Genomic DNA, 20,834 nt, shown 5'->3' with positions numbered 1-20,834 from the left:
ATATGTTGGTACTAATGCATGGTATAAGATCTGTACAGAATTAAAAAAACAAAATCAGTCTTTGCTAAATGGTTATCATTTACAATTTGTGCTAAACCAATTAGGATTTGGGGGAAGAAAAAAACACTAAATACCACTCTGCTTACTCCTATATCATGTAATATATAAATTACATATCCAATAGTGTTTTCAAAATCAGACACTTCTGTTGTTTTGGGCAATGTTTCTTATAACTGCTACAGTCTGTCTGCAATAAATGTGTGCGGTAAACGTGGACATTGGCCAAATGCTTATAATATATCCTTTTATTATAATTTTTTTTTTGCCTCAATCGACCAACTTTTGTGCTCGATTTGTTTATTTTCACAGCCGCATTTAATAATAATGTTGGAGGCTTTCATTGCATTTTTTTTTTTTTTTCTCAGATTACATGAAGAGATTGGAGACTTTTACGCCTACATCTCACCAAGGCCAGAGGAGGAGAAGATGAGGCTGGAGGTGGTGGACAGAATAAAAGGAGTCATCCACAACCTTTGGCCAAGTGCTGAGGTATTGCTACTCCACAGTCTCCCCTTATTGGCTGCACATCTTTTCCTTGCTACCATCACTCTCTTCTAGATTAAAGCTGGAACCTTGTAAGATTTGAGATACATGACTAGAAATTACAAAAATAATTGCGGTTTACTGTGGACACTGCAATAATATACTTCTGCCCATTCTCCACTATGCTGCAGCATTCTATAACTGGAGTGTTCCATTTCTTCCGGCCGTTAGCCTCCTCTTTACGGTTTAGCAGATGATTAATGTGTAAGGCTCAAGTTTAAATCATTTATGGCCCGTAAAATTTTGTCTGATTTCTTCACTGTTTTCTAATTCATGATTTCATGGGGTTTATGAGCTGGAAGCCCAAAGTATGTAAAAATAAAAATAGACAAATACTTGAAATTGTTTAAATTGTGAGCCCAGCATCTTAAAATCTATGAAAATCTAACTTTTTTCTTGGAATTATGGAAATAAACCTTTCTATCTTATTTTGATCTTATTTTTTGTAAAGGGTCTCTATACTACATTGCACATCAATCCCATTTTTGCTTTTATGCTTAATGAAGCCATATGTTCCCCCTGTAGGCTGGCTGATTCGTTTACAAATGCAGGACTTTTTAATATGCAGCAGTTCCTGGATTTTTAAATGTAAAAAAATCACAGATGATCAGGGTAATTTAATCGTGCATCCAAAATAGCGATCACAAATAAAATTAAATTAATTGTGCGGACCTACCTAACCATCTACACAAAAAATGCAAAAAGTGTAAAGCTCTTATTGCAGTGTTTCCCTAATTTTTCCAGGCATGCGCACCCCTCTGCATGCTCCCAATTTTGGCACACCACCACGCCTCACACAGCACAAACCATTGAGTTGCTGCTGTGCACAACAGGCTCAGGTTGGTAGGGCGACCAGTCTGCTGGAGTTCATTCATTCACAAAACCGCACTACAATCAACGTAGCCACCTACACGTACAAATAGACACGCTACATTTTTACACTAGGGGTTTAAGAGAAGGGTTCAATCTATTTATGTTCAGCCAGCAGGCTCAACTGGAGGTTTAAAAGGTGGAAGGTTGGACAAGCTCATTGGCTTAAAATACTATTTTTGTCTTTATTGTTGCTTCTAGTTCATACACCATGCTCCCCAACGCAATAGGATATGCGGTGGGTGCAGTGGGGGTGGAGGGGTCATGATAGGGAGGTGCATCTCAATAAATTAGAATACTTTGGGAGAATTCGTGTCTTGTTTTTCAACATTGCAATTGTACAAGTGAAACCCATAAATTATAGATTAATTCAACACAAGGAATGCCTTTCAACCGTACTTACATATTAAAATCAACCTCATTTACATATTTAGATCTATTTCTCAGCTAAACCCAATAATTGTAACAAACTGACTGCCGTCTTAGTGTCTCGCTGCAACCAAAAAATGGATGACTCTTATTAGTTTCCCACTGCTGCTACTCAGTTCATTGAGCCACTTTATCAGAATGTTAAATCCACATCTTAAAATCTGAGTATTATCTTTGACCAGTTCATGACAATTTATCATCATGTTGCCAAACTTTCCCAGTCCTGCTTTCTTTATCAAATCGAATGCTATTGTTGTCATATGACTGCATACAACGAGATAATTTGCTAGAATAAGATCTATTTTACCTTTGTCAGTCCTTGAGCAATTAATCCACATATATTTTCCCAATTAGATTACTCTAACTCCGTCTTCACCTACCTCAGTCAGTCCTCTCTAAAACAATTACAGTTAATCCAAAATTTATTAGACAGACTCTTTAAAAATAACAAGCTGTCGTTCTCACATTACTCTTGCCCTTGCATCCCTTCATTGACTTCATGTAAACTTCAGAATCAACAAGAAGATCCTTTTGATTACTTAGAAGGCACTTCATGACCTTGCCCCTTACTACATCTCTGAGCTACTTGACCCTCAATTCCCCTACACATCCTATCCGCACCACCAATCTTGGCCTTTGAGCCATCCCTCGCACAAGCTGTAAATCAAAAGGTGACCGTGCTTTTGCATTTCTGGCCCAACCCTGAAGAATCAAGTTCCAGATTCAGATATGTGGAATCTGTACAGTTTAAAAAAAGTACAGATTGGTAAATTCTCTCTAGGAGTTAGCAGGTTGCACAAGATTAGAAATGAACTCATTAGAGCCAAAGTAAGATATTTTAGAGACAAGGTTCGAGAGAGCAGGCTTGGATGGTTTGGACATATCCAGAGGCGAGAGAGTGAGTATACTGGTAGAAGGGCACTGAGGATGGTGCTGCCAGGCAAAAGAGGAGGACCAAAGAGAAGGTTGTTGGAAATTGTGAGGGAAGACAGATAGTAGGTGTTAGAGAGGAAGGTATAGGAGATAGATATACATGGAAAAAGATGATGCACTGTGGGGACCTCTAACGGGGCAAGCTGAAAGGAAAAGAAGAAGATGATGGTTCTTATTTTTGGGAGATGTTTCAATGTGGGTTTTTGTTAGCTCTAAGTAAAATTATAAAAGAGTTACTCTGTGGACTGAATCTGTATTAGTCTTTGAATTAAACTACAGAAATACATGAAGATTTTTAATACACATTTATTGAGATGTACCTGTCATGTAAAAAAAAAAAAAAGTTTGCACCATGCCTGCGGGGTGCTGGAGAACTTGGAGAACAGCAAATTTACCCCGCAGCAATTGTGGGTAAGTAAACAGGTTTACATTTTCTAGCTGTCATGTCTTGCCAACAAGTGTTTGCATGTAATTGACCAACCATTTGTGTTCCTGATGCTTTGCTGTGTTTGCAAATTTGCATCTGTTGTGATACATATGGTGCAATAATGTCTTTTCTTTCCAGGTGCAGGTATTTGGAAGCTTCAGCACGGGCCTGTATTTGCCAACAAGGTGAGTCACCCACATTGTATCACTGGATTTTTATTGATTGTGCAGGACTTTTTCTTTTTCAAGTAATATTTGAAAATTTGGTCATACTAAAATACCCTTGGTCGGATTGCAGTATTTCCTCAAAATTGTCTCTATTCCCGTTTATATCCATAAACCATATTGTACGGTAAAGATGAGCCCCTTTGAAATTTATTGCTAACTACAACACCAACACCTACAGAGCTAATCAAGCATTCTCTCAGGTGTATGGTGTCATATTGTATGTGGTCTGATTTAAATCCGCTAGATATTTCTGGGTTTATTTCCTTAATAACACTTAAAATTTGGGTTTTCACTCATCAATAATGGCGCTACAGTATACCAAAAAAGCATATTTTTCCAAATAAAGGTCTAACCCATCATACTGTACACAGAATGTAACAAAAATATAAAACAACTAACAACTAGCAAGCTCTTAACCTTAGTTGTTTTCCTGCATTTAAATCCATGAATATTGTACAATTTTTTGATGTTAACAAAGACATGTCATCCTTTTTCTTATGTGTCTCAACTTGTCTGGGTTCATGGTGTCTATAGTTCACACATGGGCATTAGAGGATTTACTGCTGAGGTCATTTGGACTTTGCTGCTAACCAAAATATCAGCACCTACCGACCTATCGAAACAGTCTGTTGGGTAAAATAAAGTGTGGAGTCTTTAAGACACTATTACTTGACAAATGTAAGTCTGAAATGGCAATTAGTGTTCCAATCGATCGATAATATTAATATTTTTGCTCCACGATGTTGTGCATGAGCCTGATGTATTTATTCCACCTGGTGTTGTTGCATTTATTTTTATTTTTTTTAATTCCAGCTTTATTACAAATAATAATGTGCTTGTCTAAGTAATCGTCCTGCGGAGATAGCAGAGTTGATAAAAAGTGACACAGAGAATGAAGATTTCATTGGATTTTAGTTACCGGATATTTGGAGTGACACGGATGGTTTTGGTAGAATGCTTAGCATGTTATTTATGCTATAGTTTGTTATATCGTTATTTTATGTTAACATCCCAGGCACGTTCTCAGTTGTGTCATGTAATATAAGCGTACCGTTCAGCCTGTTGTTGCCTCTATTCTATTTTAATTTTAAAATGTTCAGCATTTAAATTTGAAATGACATGTCTGTTCTTGGTGTTGGAAAATATGGTACATTTATGGTTGTTGTTTTTTTTTTTCATCATTCATATTTGTTAGGCTTTAATACTTTTTGGCTTCTTTAGTGGGTTAATGACTCTATACCTCTGTGCCAAATATTTCATATTTCATTGGAATTTAATATTTAAGTGCAATTTTTTTTCAACAAAATTAGTTATTTTTTATTTGATATTTGATTTATTATACATTGCAGGCTATTGTTCAGTGTTCTTTAGTATTTAAAGTTCATTGTTCTTAAAACTTTTGTACTTGAATTATTCTGCTCAATATGGCATAAAACTCCAAATCAACGATCATTTATTATGATAGTGTTTGGGCAAATTTCCTAAAAAAAATTATGATGTTGTGCTGAAACTTAATATGTTGAGAGTGAGCAAGCAAGAGCAATGGATAACATAAATATTGTACAAATAAAAATCTGTAAAATAACAGGGCCCTGAAGGAGCAACAGTCATATAGCGGAGGATAACTCTATCTACAGTACTCTGTGATGATTGTTCCAGGGCTCCGAGTCATTATTTCCAGACATGTGCATCCTGTGACTCACATCATCTTAAGTGTAAAATGATCGATTGTACCATACCTTGTCGCCATGATCACATTTTTCCTCTTTTTCAGTCACCGGCACCTTTTGTTTCTGGCATGAGCAAATCCAAACAAAAAGGAAAAACAGACTTAAGTTAATGATGATGTCTTATGAGATTCTGGTCTATCATGATCCATGATTTGTAGTAGTTAAGGTATTGTCGATCTGTGTTCTCCCCAGTGACATTGACTTGGTGGTATTTGGAAAGTGGGAAACACTCCCCCTGTGGACACTGGAAGAGGCTCTCCGGAAAAGGAATGTGGCTGACAAGAATTCCATCAAGGTTCTGGACAAAGCCACGGTGAGCGTGCATGCACTTGCAATAGACATTCTCTTCTTTTTTTATAAATGACCATCAGAGGCAAGAGAGTGAGGATATTGGTAGAACGGTGCTGAGGATGGAGCTGCCAGGCAAAAGAGCGAGAGGAAGACCAAAGAAAAGGTTGATGGATGTTGTGACTGAGGACATGAGGACAGTGGGTGTTAGGAGGATGCACGAGATAGACCTAGATGGAAAAAGATGACACGCTGTGACAGCAAGCCGAAAGAAAAAGAAGAAGACCATCAGTCCGTCACAGGAAGATGACGGACAAACTTCCAGGAATGATGTCCCAGTCCAATTAACCCCTCCGTAGAAATTGCGTCATCTGCGTCGCTGACCAATCAGAGGCCAGAGATCTGCATAAACCGCGCCCCTTTTTTTGCACCCGCAGTTCCCTCAGACAACGTTGCATGGTCCAGTATAGCCTTTGTTAGTGTTTTATCGCGTATTTGGGTTCTTTAACAATAGATATGGTTAAGAGATGTAGTCACGGACTTTAGAATAGTGACGACAGGTATCCTGAAAGGCTAGTTGGTGGAGTTCAATTCGTACCCTTTCCAAAACTGAAGACCCAGTACGAAAAATGTCTTCGATGGATCAAACTTTGTGGAAGACCGCATCATCAACTGAATCCATCTAATATCAACCGGAACAGAAGACCGAGTACAAAAAATGTCTTCCATGGATCAAACTTTGTGGAAGATCGTTTGATCAACTAAATCCATCTAAAATCAAACACAACAGATATGTTTGCACCAAGGTAAGCCCTATATTTGATTTTCAATACATGTCTCATATAAATGAATTAGCAGTTCTTCGCTTGCATAATATACCTACGTGTGAATGATTGACACACTTGATCTGTGTTGAGCGATATTTTGCGATGATCTGACTGCACAAAAGTGTCTCTGTTCGGCGGCTACAGAGCTACGGTAAACCGGACTATGTTTGCACGAAGGTATGCCCTATATTTGAATTTCAATACATGTCTCATAAATGAATTAGCAGTTCTTCGCTTGCATAACATAGCTACGTGTGAATGATTGACACACTTGATCTGTGTTGAGCGATACTTTGCGATGATCTGACTGCACAAACGCGTCTTTGTTGCCGGTGAGCGAAGCTAAACCGGACTAGCAGTCCTAAAAGCCTTCGACGTGCACCGAGACACCAAGACTTAAGGAAGGATGTTTGAGGACACTAAAGTAGTGATTGTCGTACTCGGTCGGGACTTACGTAGGTTCGGCACTAATTCAAGAATAATTATTGAGGGGAGCGCGTGACGTTACACAAAGAAAATGAGAGAAACAACTCTTAAATCAAGCCTCGCCTTCTTTTCCTTCATACAGCAGTTCACAAACGGCTATACAGATACATATACAGATTCTGCACACAAGTGTGATAGGTAACACGAAAATAGGAAACTCTCAATGACGAATTCGTCTTTGGGTTATAATATATTATATTATGTGGCTTTTCAGTCTTCCTCTGACTCCGGAAAGATCTTGCGCTAATATCAATGGTTTCTCCGTCGATATGCATGTAAATACCCCTCGCTGAAATACTTGAAGCCCTGCTGTCTGCTTTTCAACGATATTTCACTGTTAGCTAAGAATGCGAGTGAAAAATCAGCTGGTAAATCGGACAGTTTCTCTCTAGTCTTTTCTTCCTGCGCCGCCATTTTTGCAAATTGTTTGTCTGAGGTTAGCACACGTGGGGTGACGTAACTTCAGGAGGCGTGGTTAAGTGCTCTGTACGGAGGGGTCAATTGCACTCTGGATTGTGTTGCTTTCGTGCACAGTTGTAGATTATGGCATTTCTATATTTTCCAAGTCCTTTGTCAACAGTGGAGTAAAGTTAGCATTCGTGACCAGTGTTTTTGCTTTAGTTTATTCTTGTCTTCTTCTTGTCTGGGTGGGACACATTAGCAGAATTGTGGTTTTGTCATCTAATTTATAAACATTTAACTTGCCTTGGTTCTCCGACCTTTCTTATGTTGTATACCTCACATTGCACATTGAATTAATGCTTTTTATTCTGGGTACGCTATGTTTAGCTTTTATATTGGTTGTTGGTACAGTTTTTTTGGAGCACTCCTGTCCCTTGAATATCATAATTTCAACACTATTATGCATATTGACAATAAAAGTACCTTGTGTATTTTCTCATTATAAAAAAAACCACATAATAATTTAATAATAATAATATATAGATGTAATATATACATTATATATTATATAATATAAATATATAATAATAATTTAATAAGAAAAACAATTAATACAATTTTTTGATTTAGATGTCAAATAGTACATATACTGTAAATAGGACATTATCACTTAGGAGCACATGAGTAGCAATTCCACCTTAAAAATAGCTCACCAGTGATGGAGCATTGCACCTTGATGCTTTTCTTTCATACCTTGCTAAATCTTTTTCTTTATAATTATTGTGAGAAATTAAAATGATCAGTGTTTTCACATTGTTAATCATAATGAAAATATCAATTATAATAACATTATTAAACGTCATTTAGCACATTTATTTCGTAACTGTGTATCAAACGAAGAATTTATCATTGTTGTTTGAATTTTTCATGTAGGAAATTAAAGTATAAACATGGTGTTCCTTCATAAACCATTTATTAACTGAGAAATTAAAATGATCAGTTTTCACATTGTTAATCCTAATGAAAATATTAATTATAATAACATTATTAAAGGTCATTTAGCACATTTATTTCATAACTGTGTATCAAACGAAGAATTTATCATTGTTGTTCAAATTTTTCATATAGAAAATTAAAGTATAAACAGTCTTCCTTCATAAACCATTTATTAACTGTACAGGTGACGTTTTATATTATATTTTAAACCCCCTAATTATCATGCAGGTGTTAAGAAGCTTACAGCTGTAAAACTGTAAAATAAGTACTATGAAATAAAAGTAAATTAAACTACTTACCCTTTTAAAATATGACAAACATAATGGCAACAGAATAGGAAGGTGACTCCTTCCAGTCTTTTTTCCTTGAGTGAAAACCGAACTGGTACCCTTCTGCTGTGGCATCACGTTAAAAAAAAAATCAACGAAAAATCAACACAGTAAAATTGTCCTTTTCACACACCCCTAGCTAAATGAAAAAGTTTTTTTTTTCTCAACACATGAAATCTTCATTTAAAAACATTTTTTGGTTTACTTGGGTTATATTTTTCTATTTAAATTTTTTGATAATCCTAAAGATTAAAGTGTGGAAACTATGCAAAAATATAAGCATATGAGGATGGGGCCAGTGATTTGTCACTGTAGCATTTCAGGGGTTTAAAGAACATTTCCTCAGGTATTTGCCTGATGTACACAGGAAACATTCTTTTTTGTACTTGTGTGTGGTTTCCATTATATCCCATTTCTATTCAACAATTGTGCTCACAATTAATTTTCATTAAGATTTGTTTTGCTGTGTTTTTAAAAAAATATATTTTAAGTATATAAAGATTAATTGAGTAGAATTAGAGCACCAATAAAGGGGAGATTGTGCCAGCATGTAAAATTGAACATACTGCATATAACGCAGCTGGGTGATATAAATAAAACCCAAATCTTTACCCCACAAAAATCTGCTTCATCCATACAATTTTTGAGCCGCTTATCCTCACAAGGGTTGCGTGAGTGCCGGAGTTTATCCCAGCTATCATTGGGCAGGAGGCAGGGTACACCATGGACTGGTTGCAAGCCACTCGCAGGCCACCTAGAGACAGACACTCAAAATCATACCTAGGGGTAATTTTGAGTCTAAAATCACTGCATGTTTTTGGATGTGGGAGGGAACCGGAGTGGCCAGAGAAAACCCACGCAGGCACGGGGAGAACATGTAAACTCCACAAAGGCAGGGCCAGGATTGAACCCGGGTCCTCAGAACGCTCTAACCAGTTGCACCAACCTGTCACCAAATCTGATTCAATACATTTAAATAAAATATGTAAATGTTCTCCAATGTAACATCAATAAGATCACAAAACGATTCCCTTAGGGGTTAATATGGAATAACAAAACTGGTGGCACTCATATTTTGTGAATCATTGAATGAAGGCCCTAAAGTTGAAACCAACATCGTGACAGTGGGTTATTATTATTATTAAATGAATGTTCTTATTATTATTGTCATTGGCATGGTGTCTTTCCAGGTGCCCATCATCAAACTGACAGACTCCTACACAGAGGTCAAGGTGGACATCAGCTTCAATGTGAAGAGCGGCATCAAAGCAGCGTGCCTCATCAAGGAATTCAAAGAGGTACTGTCGCTTTCAGAGCCCTGTTCTTTGATGCCACTAAAATGTCAATGTCCTATTCCTTGTGTCCAGAAATACCCCGTGCTGCCTTACCTGGTCCTGGTGCTCAAGCAATTCCTTCTACAGAGGGACCTCAACGAGGTTTTCACTGGAGGAATTGGCTCCTATAGCCTCTTCCTCATGGCTGTCAGCTTCCTGCAGGTGGGTTGATATTCCGTCAGGCCTATCCAGGTTTTCTTGAACTTTTTGGGCTAAAGGGATGAAATTTTCCAAGGAAGAAATGAAGGCGATACTATTGATTTTGATGTTTTTAACTGTACCTGTTTAGGCAATTAAGGGAACCAAAAACTATACACCATCACGTACAATCACAACAAGCAAACGGGGAATAAACTTTCATCGGTACATTTATTGGGGTTCTTTTTTCAAATATTCTGTATTTGTTGATAAAAAAGTAAATCTCATTAAATTCTGTCTAGAATAAATAATTACAAATTATGTTCCATAAAACAAGAAACCCTGTGGAAACATTGGCAGACATACTGACATACCATTCATACGTTTTACAAAAACTGATTTATTCATATGAGCTGAGGTATATGCTTTTAATCCGAAAGTATTTTACCTTGCCTGTACAACTCTACATGAGAGTATAAGAGAAGTAAACTTCAGTAGGAATGCACAAATGTCAAATTTATCTGATCACAATCGTCCCCGAGAGCTTTTAATTGGCTCAAAGCTAAGGTAGGGAAAAGGAATTGGGTTAGTTTTTCCTTTTGGTGCAGATCTCTAAATCGTGGCTCACGGACTTCTGCATCATTTTGAGAGCCACTGTGCTAATCCACAAGGACTATCGTTTGGAAATCTGGACTTCTTTTTTTCTTGTTTTCCCTTCACTAGCTCCACTACAGGGAGGACGTGTGCAGCCCCAACATCAACTTTGGGGTGCTGCTCATTGAGTTCTTTGAGCTCTACGGGCGGCATTTTAACTACTTGAAAACAGGGATCCGGATAAAAGACGGTGGCTGCTACGTGGCCAAAGACGAGGTTCAGAAAAATATGATGGACGGTTACAGGCCCTCCATGCTCTACATCGAGGACCCGCTGCAGCCAGGTGGGAATTTATTTTCATTTTTTTATCAACATGCTGGTACTCCAGTCTCCATTGTGCTATTTTTCTTGCTGTTGTCTTTGTTGTTGTTTTTTTTAATCGAAACAGCTATTTACATGATATTTAAAAAGAAACAGAGGGCATTAGGGAGAAAGAAGATGGAATAGGGAGAAAGAAGCAAGAGAGCAAGGGGAAATGGCCACCTGTCCTCTTTCTGCCCATTCTCTCTGAAGCGGAAATGCCCAAAAAACAGTTTAAAACGACCCTCAGTCAGAGTCAGGAAATTTCCATAATAAAGACCAGACCACCAGTTACCCAGCCAGCTGTTGTCGCTGCTTGGGAATGTATTTCGATAAGACAAACTAGCTTGCTGCTATCAAGAAAGCCAGACATTTTAGAGAAGTTACACCAGCTTTATGGAACAATGAAATTAATACATTCTAAAGGAAAGGCACTAAACCTTATAAATGTGACTACAAGTAATTTGGCCAATTCATGTCAGTCTCAAATAAAGTTATAGCGTCATTGAGAAAACATGGTTACCTATTATAAAAGTATGTGTACATCCTAACATAATGGATTTACGATCTTAGTTGTGGATGCAGCAGTATTTCACGCCACAGTCTCCACTTGGCTGCAGCGGCCCATCTTCTCAATTAAAATGGTGCTGTCTCGCAGACAATGACGTCGGCCGCAGCTCGTATGGTGCAATGCAGGTGAAGCAGGCGTTTGACTACGCCTATGTAGTGCTCAGTCATGCCGTGTCTCCCATCGCCAAATTCTACCCCAACAACGACACAGAGAGGTAAGTGGGTCTCATTGTTAATGCTAAATATTGAGTTTTTTTTAATCTTCAGGTTTGATATCATCATAGATGGCCATTAAAAAAAACTTACTTGAGAAATCAATAAAAAATAATTTTAAATTACCATCGTTTCTCATATGCTGACTGTCCCAGTTAGTTGTCCTGTACACTGTCCACATAAAACAAATAACCACCTTCCTTTTTCCCTCAGAAAACAAGAACTGCTTGCAATAAGGTTCACATGGACAAATGGTTAATTGCTTATTCTGAATGCAAACCTAGTTGCTAACCAAAAGAGCAGCACCTATGGAAGCATGCATTTTCTCAAATAGTACTGCAAGCTTGTATATGGCAACTATCCCCATTCAAATGAACATGTAGGCTATTTGTTTTTCTCTATAGTCACCCTACTCCATTTAGTTGGAGAAAAATGGCTTACGGTTTCTGTCAGGACAAAAAAACAACAGTCTTAACATAGTTATCTGATACACTGACTGTTGTATACACGTAGACCATCCAGCCATTTCTTTAGCTTATCCAAGGTCAGGTCACGGGGGCAGTAACTTCAGCAGGGAAACCCTGACCTCCCACTCCACAGCCAATTATTTTAGCTCTTCTGAGGGGATCCTAAACCAAGCAAGCCAAAAGAAAAAGCGTGTCCTGGGGTATCTGTAGGGTGCCCTCCCAGTGGGACATGGGATATGGGACTGCGAGCTGCTCCAGTGAGAGATGGAGATCACGGCTTGATGAAGCCAAGAGAACCAAGTCATCTGCAAAAAGTAGAGTTCCAATACCAAGGCCACCAAACTGGACCCGTCGTCTACGCTACACCTGGACCTAGAAATTCTGTCCATAAAAATTATGAACAGAATTGGCGACAAAGGGCATGCTTTACGATCCAACTCTCACTCACAAGTACGACTTAGTGCTGGCAATTCAGACCAAACTCTGACACTGGTCTTACAGGGACCGTTCAGTCCGTATCAGGGGGTTCGGTACCCTATACTCGCGGAACAAACTGCTTCCTCATGGGTGCGTCAGTAAAATTTAGGAGGTCTTTGATGTATTCTTCCCACCGACTATCCCAAGTCGATGTCAGCAGCGCCCAATTCCCACTATACACAGTGTTGATGGTGCACTGCTTCCCTCTCCCGAGATCCTGAATGTTGGACCAGAATTTCTTCAAAGCTGTCCAGAAGTCATTTTCCATGGCCTCACCAAACTCCTCCCACACCCGAGTTTTTGCCTCAGTGACGACCAAAGGTGCATTCTGCTAGGCCAGCTGATACCCGTAAGTGCCTCAGGAGTGTCACAGGGCAAAAACGCCCGATAGGACACATCCTTTGCCTTTTTGGCATCCCTCACTGTTGGTGTCCACCAACGGGTTCGGGAATTGCCGCCATGATAGGCACCCCCCTTCCGCCATAGCTCCGGTCAGCCGCCTTGGCAAAAAAGGTCCGGAACAAGACTCAATGTCCCTAGCTCCCTCACATTGTGGGCGAAGTTTTGCCAGTGGTGGGAGTTGAAACTCCTGACAATTGATTCAGCCAGACGTTCCCACCAGACCCTCACAATACATTTGGGCCTGCCAGGTCGGACCGGTATCTTCCACCACCATAGGAGCCAACTCAGTCAGCCCCTCTCTTTACCCATGTGTCCAAGACATGGTCGGTAGTCCAATGAAACAATCACAAAGTTAATCATTGAACGGCGACCTAGGGTGTCTCTGGTGCCAAGTGTACGTATGGATACGCTTATGCTTGAACATGGTGTTTATGGACAATCTTGTGGTGAGCAGAGATGTCAAAGAACAGAAAACCACTTGGGTTTTAAATCGGGGTGGCCGTTCCTCCCAATAACGCCCTTCCAGGTCTCCCTGTCATTGCCCACGTGAGCATTGAAGTCTCTGAGCAGAACAATTGAGTCCCCACTAGGAGCACTTTCCAGCACCCCAACCAAGGACTTCAAAAACGGTGGGTATTCTTAACTGCTGTTTGGTGCATAGGCACAAAGAACAGTCAGCACCCAGCACCCTTCCCAAAGGTGGAAGGTGGATGCCCTCTCGTCCACCAGGGTAAACCCCAACATACAGGCGCCGAGCCATGGGGCAATAAGTGTACCCACACCTGCCCAGTGCCTTTCAGTATGGGCAACTCCAGAGTGGAAAAGTGTCCAACAACCCTTCTTAAGAACTGGTACCTCTGCTGTTTATTTACATCCAATCTTACTCCTTGCATGTCGTGTAATGACATTTGAAATGCGTTCCATTCCATTTCGCAAGCTTATTCTTGGCATTGAGCTGTGTGAAAACTGTTTCTTCTTTGCAGTATACTTGGCCGAATCATCCGTGTGACTCAAGAGGTGGACGAGTACAGGGATTGGATCCAAAAGAACTGGGGAATCCCATCCCAGAAGGACCTGCCGCTCAACCGTACGTCACCCAAAGCAAATGATTACGCTCATCCTAAACCAGAGATGTCGAAACGTTTTCCACTCTGAGGGGCCACGTACAGAAAAGTGGAAGGAAGAAGGGTCCTGAACGTCAATATTTACATCATTAGATGCAAACAATACATTACCCCCTTTACTTTAAATTTATATACAAGCAGTCCTTTTTATGACGAGATTAAAATATGGCATAATTTCTAGGGGGTCGACTAAACCCTGAAACCCCGTCTCATTTATCCCCTTGGTGCTTATTACAGGAAATGACGTGAACCTGTTCGAGTCCCAGCAGCTGGACCAATGCAACAACAACGTTCCCGATGAGGAGGATGCAGACGTGGTCGTGATCCTGCCAACAAGGATCAAAACCTCGTCTTCCAACTCGTCCTCACCGTCTCCTTCCCTCCACTCATCGCCGTCCTCGTCCCCTCTGTCGCACTCCACCACGTCCTCCAGTGACGGGGTCAGTCCTTTTTTTCTTTTTTCTTTTTTAACTTCATGTTCATTTCCTTACTCAAGAAACTACAGCAGGGGCCCCTCAGAACTTATGTACAAACATTTCTAATGAAATTTGCCCCTGAAAAATAATGTAAATGAAACCAAGAAGTATTCAATGTATAGTATTGGCCCCCTTCACAAATTCTTATATACTAGCATAGTTTCCCCACTGTAATATTTAAGGTCATCAACCAAATGTAAATATCAACAATAACCCAAGTGAACTTAAAATGCCGTTTTCAAATTATTTCATTTATTAAGAAAAAATACTTAGCTGGCCTTGCATGGTAAAAGTAATAACCCCCTAAATTTAATAAGTGGTCGGGCTAACCTCAGCAGCAGCAACTGAAATCAACCCCCCACCCCACCCTGCCAAAAAACAGGATTCCATGTACAAATAATAAAGAATCATAAAAATTATGTTCATTTACCTTTGCCATTGTGTGACTATGCAAGGGAAGGATGAATGGGAAGCGAAACGCATGGTGGGGGACAGGAGGAGGCAAACGCTTGACAGCTGAGAGAAAACATACGTATATGATAAATGTTTGCACGCACACAACTTAATTCCACAAAAGATGGATGGTGAATAACGATGGATAAACTTGTAAAAAAACTCACCAAAAATTGTACTTTACCAATGTGTGCTAGCGCGTGTCAAACCATTTAGAAAGCGCTAGCGTTATCCGGTGACAGTCGAGTGTCCAAGGAAACAAAAAGCATCATGTCCTCCTAGGCCGTTGGGATGCCAGGAAGACGCTACGGCAATAGTCAATGAGAGAGCAGCTCTATCGCACCACACAAACATAGATACAGCACAAGTGTTTTAATATTAAAATTTATATTTTTAATCATCCGTTCAATTGTTTCACACCCCTAAATGTAATATATCTTGGGGTTTTTTTTTCAAACTGTTTGGTATACAGTATTTCTCGTGATCTCACATTTTAAGTTGTATACTGAAATGAAAATTTGAGACGCCAGTCCACGGTACAGTATTTATAATTGAACACAAGATTTCTCATTCTTATACTGTGCTTCCCCAGGACTCTGACGGCACACCATGCAAGACGGCCAAGCAGCAGTCGGGTCGTGCTGCCACCGCCCACAGAGAAAAGTCAACCGTGGTGACCAATCACCGAATGCAGAACCGCATGAACAGCATCCCAGCTGGGGGCAACAAAGGAGGAAAGGTGTGCTTTGCTAACATTACAGTTTTCACAACGCAACATTAGATCTGAAAAATTTAATGCGTTTAGTTTTAATCTGCCATTTTCTGTGTTAAATCAGAGGAGGCACAGTAACCTAGAGATTACTATGTCCTCACAGTTGAGAGGCTCTGGGTTCACATCTGTGCTCTGGCCTTCTTCTTTTGAGTCTGCATTTCACTACAATTGATTAAAATCAGTTCATTTTTTACACAGTCACTCAAACTTAATGTAAGTCATTCCAACGGCCCAAAATGTACACATTTATAGTTCTGCTTACCATTTTTGGCACCCATGAGGTTTAATTACTGAATGTGGATTATTTCCTGAAGAAAATGAATCAAGTGAAACATTTGTTATAAATACCGTCATACAAAGAAATAAATTATTTTTAAAACAATGGGAGAAAAACCAATAGATATATTATGGGGGTCTTCTAGGAAGACAAAGACAAAAACCACACAGGAATGAAAGGGCAAGGCTGTGTCTATGGGTCTGCTCCTTCATAGGTAAAATATGTAATTTCTGCTACGTCATTTTAGAATGCCAGGGGTGATCCACCATAGGAATGTAAAGAATAGTCACTAAATGTTAGCCAAAAAAAAGTGAAAATTATAGCCAGATGTGTTAGAAGCTCATAGGCTTCATCAGCATTCTGTCATGTGGCCTTTTATTGGCTTCAGAGGTTTCTTTTTTTTTTTTTTTAAGCAAAACAAGAGTTGTGGATTAGAGCTTTAAGATTTACATGGAATCAATCGCAACCTGTACACAACGTCCTACTCAGCAATAGAAACCAGGGCGACCAATAAAAACATGCCCACCAGCCCTCAGGCAGACACGCAACCCCTACGTAAGACCGCTTTCTAAAAATAGCCACACGCTGAACACACATCACGTAATATTAACAAATAAAATAAATAACAAATCGTTCAAATATAGCGCCAAAGTTGTAAAACAAATAAGTACTCACTCACATTCGTGAACAACTGTAAGAACAAACTCCTCACAGCAGAGAAGGACACAAGCACGGGCGCCTCACTTTGGAGGATGGGTGCTTGAGTCAAAGCAGTTTAACTTTTCAGCTCAAATTTGACAAATCGGCTGTGGTGAGCATCTTTTTCAACCTCTGACAGAACACCCACGAAGTGACAGTGGAGTGTCTTTAGGAAACCTAGCATGCTTGTTTTGGCAACAAGGGGGGAAGCTGGAGAAAACCCACATTCTGAGATTTGAGCCCAGAAGCTCTAAACTGCAAGATATGCTAAACACTAGAACACAGTGCTGCCTCACTACAGTGTTAAATAAGTGCAATTAATCCAGTTTCACCAGGGAATAAAAAAAGCACTGAAATGGTTAGTATTTTTTTAAAAAGAATGACCTAATGTCTTCTTTTACCCGCCTCCATCTACTTTTTAAGGCCCGTTCTCAGCACAAGGGCAGCCAGCAGAGCTCCCCTCGTTCCTCCGGAAACAGCAAAGGTCACCCAAGTAACCGGCCGCACCACCAGGGCAATGGCAAGAAGAGGAAAAACGTACGGGACTCTGCACCAGAGGAGCTCTGCAGATAGGGAAGTAGCCTCGTTTCCCCTCCCTTGACTTTTTATAGGAGGAACAAAATGAGGAGAACGGGCAATTTTCTTTTTACGAGCCAGCACCCCAGTGCTCAGTCTGCCTCTTGCACCTCCTGATGTACAGGAAAGGAAGCTTCCCTTTTGGAGCAATACACCACAGACTTCCGCTGTTGGGGGGAAAAAAAAGTTTATATAAAAATGGGGAAAAAAATAGAAACTGCTTCAAATGTACAAAAAAAAATTATTATTTTTTTTTTTAAATGACAGCATTGAGGTGTAACTTATGCATGATTTTTTTGGGATGATTTTTGTTGTTATGTCTGAACAGGTCATATGACAATTTCTAGGAAAAAAAACAAAAAAGAAAAAAATAAGAAATTGTTTCATAGGATGATCTTTTTACGAAAAACAAAAAAAAATGCACCTGCATCTTTTTTTTCCTTCGCGGGTGTCTCATCGTCATGCCAACATGACCAATCATTGTCATCAGCATCCATCTTTTTACTGTCGGTGTTTGTTAACTTTTTGGTCATCGCACTTGTCTATATATGTCAGGGTTTCCCCAACTTCTTCCACACGTTCTGAACTGCAACACGTGCTGTACAAATACGGAAAACACTAAACACAATGAATAAATATCAATAGAACAGCAACCATTCTGGGGGCCCCTGACTCCACAGTTTGGGAAACCCTGCCTTATAAGGTGGAAATTAAGATGAATTTACATGATTTTATTGACATACATGAGCAAAATGTGTTAGAGATACAATTGTGGCGAAAACAAAATCACATTTATTTGTTAAAATATATTTATTTTTTTATGAATATAAAGATAGTATATGGATATATGGACAAATATATACAATGGGAACCCTTTGAGGAAGGCTATGTTTAGATGCTGCGATGTGGGCGCGGTTTAATCAGGTTCAACGACAACAAATATGTTTTTCCTTCATAAATGTTATTGGCAGTTGTGTGACCAAGTTGATGAGTGTGAGAGACCATTTTACGAGTCATGAGGATTTCTTGTTTTGTTGGATTTTAATATTTTGGGTAGACCGGGAGATGTTTTTTGTGTGATTCGAAACAGAATTTTCCTAAACGTGCTCACATAAAAAGCAGCACACATTAATTTATTATGACTTCTGCCACGAAAATGTTTGAATGATCAATAAATACCTCAAAACACCCCCCTTACAAACTCGAAATTGGGGATTCCTGCTTTAAAAAGCCACACCAATTCAGATGTCTTCAGTAATTGCAATACGGCGTTTGACCTGTTGGTGGCATAAGTAGCCCACTGTGAAACCACAACTCTTGGAGCTTGACTACTGCATTTAAATTTTCACTTTTTCCAACTTAGTTATTACCAATATTGAAAAATATATCTTTCCACGAATACCAGCAAATATCGGCCGAAAAAAAATCTTAGCAGCCATTTTCAATGCAATACTGAGTTTGAATGCAGTACTAGCGTTGTGGTATATATTGACATGGAGGTATGTTAACTTTAATAATAATAGTAGTACGGGACAAAGTTGGGTGGGGGGGTTATCCAAAGTGAAGGGTTTGGTCGTGTTTCGTGTGAATGTCCCGACGAGAACACAAACCTTTCTGGGCGTCGAGGAAGGTTCCCAACTATACCGACTGTATCGTCTTTGCTGCTTTTCACCAATTTCATGCAATAAAAAAAACAAACAACAACAAACACTACTGTCAGCGATGTGTGCTTTCCTTTTTGTTTTCTCATTCATTTGCATACAGTTCTTTTGTTTATATTTCAGAATTCATATTAACTCAATAGTCATGTATTATTTACCTGCATAGCAGAATAGTAATTTAATGGTGATTATTTACAATGCAATATCAGTTTATATTTCTGTATATTTTATGGACTGTCACTGTTAAAAAAATACTTAAAATGAACAAGATGGCTAAAATAAACTTAAATATGGAAATACATTCCTTTAGAAATATTGATTGTGAATGCGTATTTGTATCATGTACGTCGACAGTGTTTTTGTATTCTATTAATAGAAGAGAATTATATAATCAAATTCTATTTCTAAATACCCTTACAGAAAGTGTCTTGAATACATTATCCAATTTCTTGCATTAACACAAAATACCCAAAAGTTACTAAAGTAATTTGGCATACAGTATATTTCTATACATCAATTTTCAATGGAGTTTATCCTCATTAGGGTCAGCTGACTTAAGACAAAAGGTACCCGGTACTGGTCATCAGTTGCATGCCACATACAAACATGTTTTTGTATCAGGATGCCAGAGATTCAAACCCACAACTGCCCGACATGCTGCAGCTAACCAGTGCAAATGCCCGACACCATATTCCAGCGCCCCAAAAGGAGTTCATTGTCTTTATTCTCTAGGCTATTTAAAAAAACAAACAAACCCTGTAAAAACATGCAAACTGCACACAACCAGGACCTCGTCGAGATTCGAACCTGGGAACCTCAGAACCATGAAGGAAAGTGCTGCTAATCCACTTGTTTTCATTTATTTGTTGACAATGTAACATTGTAGGAGAGAAAACACCAAAATGCCAATGGCAATGGTGCGTTCCTTGATTGTTGTTCTGTTTTGGAGTGGGCGTGGTTGTGGTCCGAGGGGGCGGTGCTTGTCGCCCTCAAAGAGGCGGTGCGCGCGCTTTTGTACCAGCGTCTGTCATTCACACTCGTGCACATCCGGAAGAGGACGCCGCATTCTCGGCACTCTTTACGCCGACGATGGCACAACCTACCGCGGTCACTTGTGGAGCAGTCGTCCGCTGGCTGTATCGCTGACGGCGGAGCACAAGGTAGGACTCGGACCCCGGACTTTTTTATTTCAATGTGTGCGTTCCCTAATGAATAAGATATTATTGTAATGCCCCCCCCATCTTTTATGTCGACGCTCTGACAAGTTTGAGCGCTTTTACGCCGACTTGACGCGCTCGACAGTGAAAACTCGAGTCACTTCATTGAATTGAAAGTGAATACATTGAAAAGGACGAATTTTTCAAGGCATTATCTTCTATATTCACGAGAACAAGCGCCAAGGAACGCTGCGGTGACAATCTTTTTTTTTTTTTTAAAAGGGGAAATTCCCAATGATTGACGTCCTTTGTGTGACTGTCTGATAGACAGGTGTTGAGTGGTTTTACTGATTTTTATTCTTAGCATTCGGGGAGACGTAGCACCTGAAGTAAAAAAAAAAAGTTTTCCAATTGACTTCGTCATCACTGGAACATTTAAAAATACACAGCTGGAAATTGCCAAAATAAACACACAGGCTGTAGCTGTGCTGAACTCCAGTCAGTAATTGACTGCATCATTATTTTTATTTTTTTAAC

At 39.4% G+C, this 20,834-nt stretch overlaps 2 protein-coding genes across 5 annotated transcripts in view; both read left to right on the top strand.

Moving 5' to 3' along the window:
* Positions 1-19,187, top strand: part of tent4b (terminal nucleotidyltransferase 4B) — a 33,241-nt gene extending 14,054 nt beyond the window's left edge. Inside the window, exons 2-12 of the mRNA XM_061814674.1 lie at positions 426-549; positions 3,401-3,447; positions 5,412-5,532; positions 9,738-9,845; positions 9,915-10,043; positions 10,743-10,956; positions 11,632-11,758; positions 14,086-14,189; positions 14,464-14,666; positions 15,748-15,894; positions 17,327-19,187. Of these exons, the coding sequence (XP_061670658.1) occupies positions 426-549; positions 3,401-3,447; positions 5,412-5,532; positions 9,738-9,845; positions 9,915-10,043; positions 10,743-10,956; positions 11,632-11,758; positions 14,086-14,189; positions 14,464-14,666; positions 15,748-15,894; positions 17,327-17,476 (1,474 nt within the window). The 3' untranslated portion in view covers positions 17,477-19,187. The remainder of the gene's footprint in view (positions 1-425; positions 550-3,400; positions 3,448-5,411; positions 5,533-9,737; positions 9,846-9,914; positions 10,044-10,742; positions 10,957-11,631; positions 11,759-14,085; positions 14,190-14,463; positions 14,667-15,747; positions 15,895-17,326) is intronic.
* Positions 19,188-20,152: 965 nt separating this feature from the next.
* Positions 20,153-20,834, top strand: part of adcy7 (adenylate cyclase 7) — a 62,783-nt gene continuing 62,101 nt past the window's right edge. For all 4 annotated transcript variants that reach the window (XR_009794221.1, XM_061814677.1, XM_061814678.1 and 1 more), the window contains exon 1: positions 20,153-20,300. The gene's annotated coding sequence lies outside the window, so the exon portion shown is untranslated. The remainder of the gene's footprint in view (positions 20,301-20,834) is intronic.

The sequence above is a fragment of the Syngnathoides biaculeatus genome, chromosome 3 (assembly GCF_019802595.1).
Source record: "Syngnathoides biaculeatus isolate LvHL_M chromosome 3, ASM1980259v1, whole genome shotgun sequence".
Lineage (NCBI taxonomy): Eukaryota > Metazoa > Chordata > Actinopteri > Syngnathiformes > Syngnathidae > Syngnathoides > Syngnathoides biaculeatus.
Note: the sequence above shows the minus strand (reverse complement) of the source record. Positions and strands in the feature narration are given on the sequence as shown.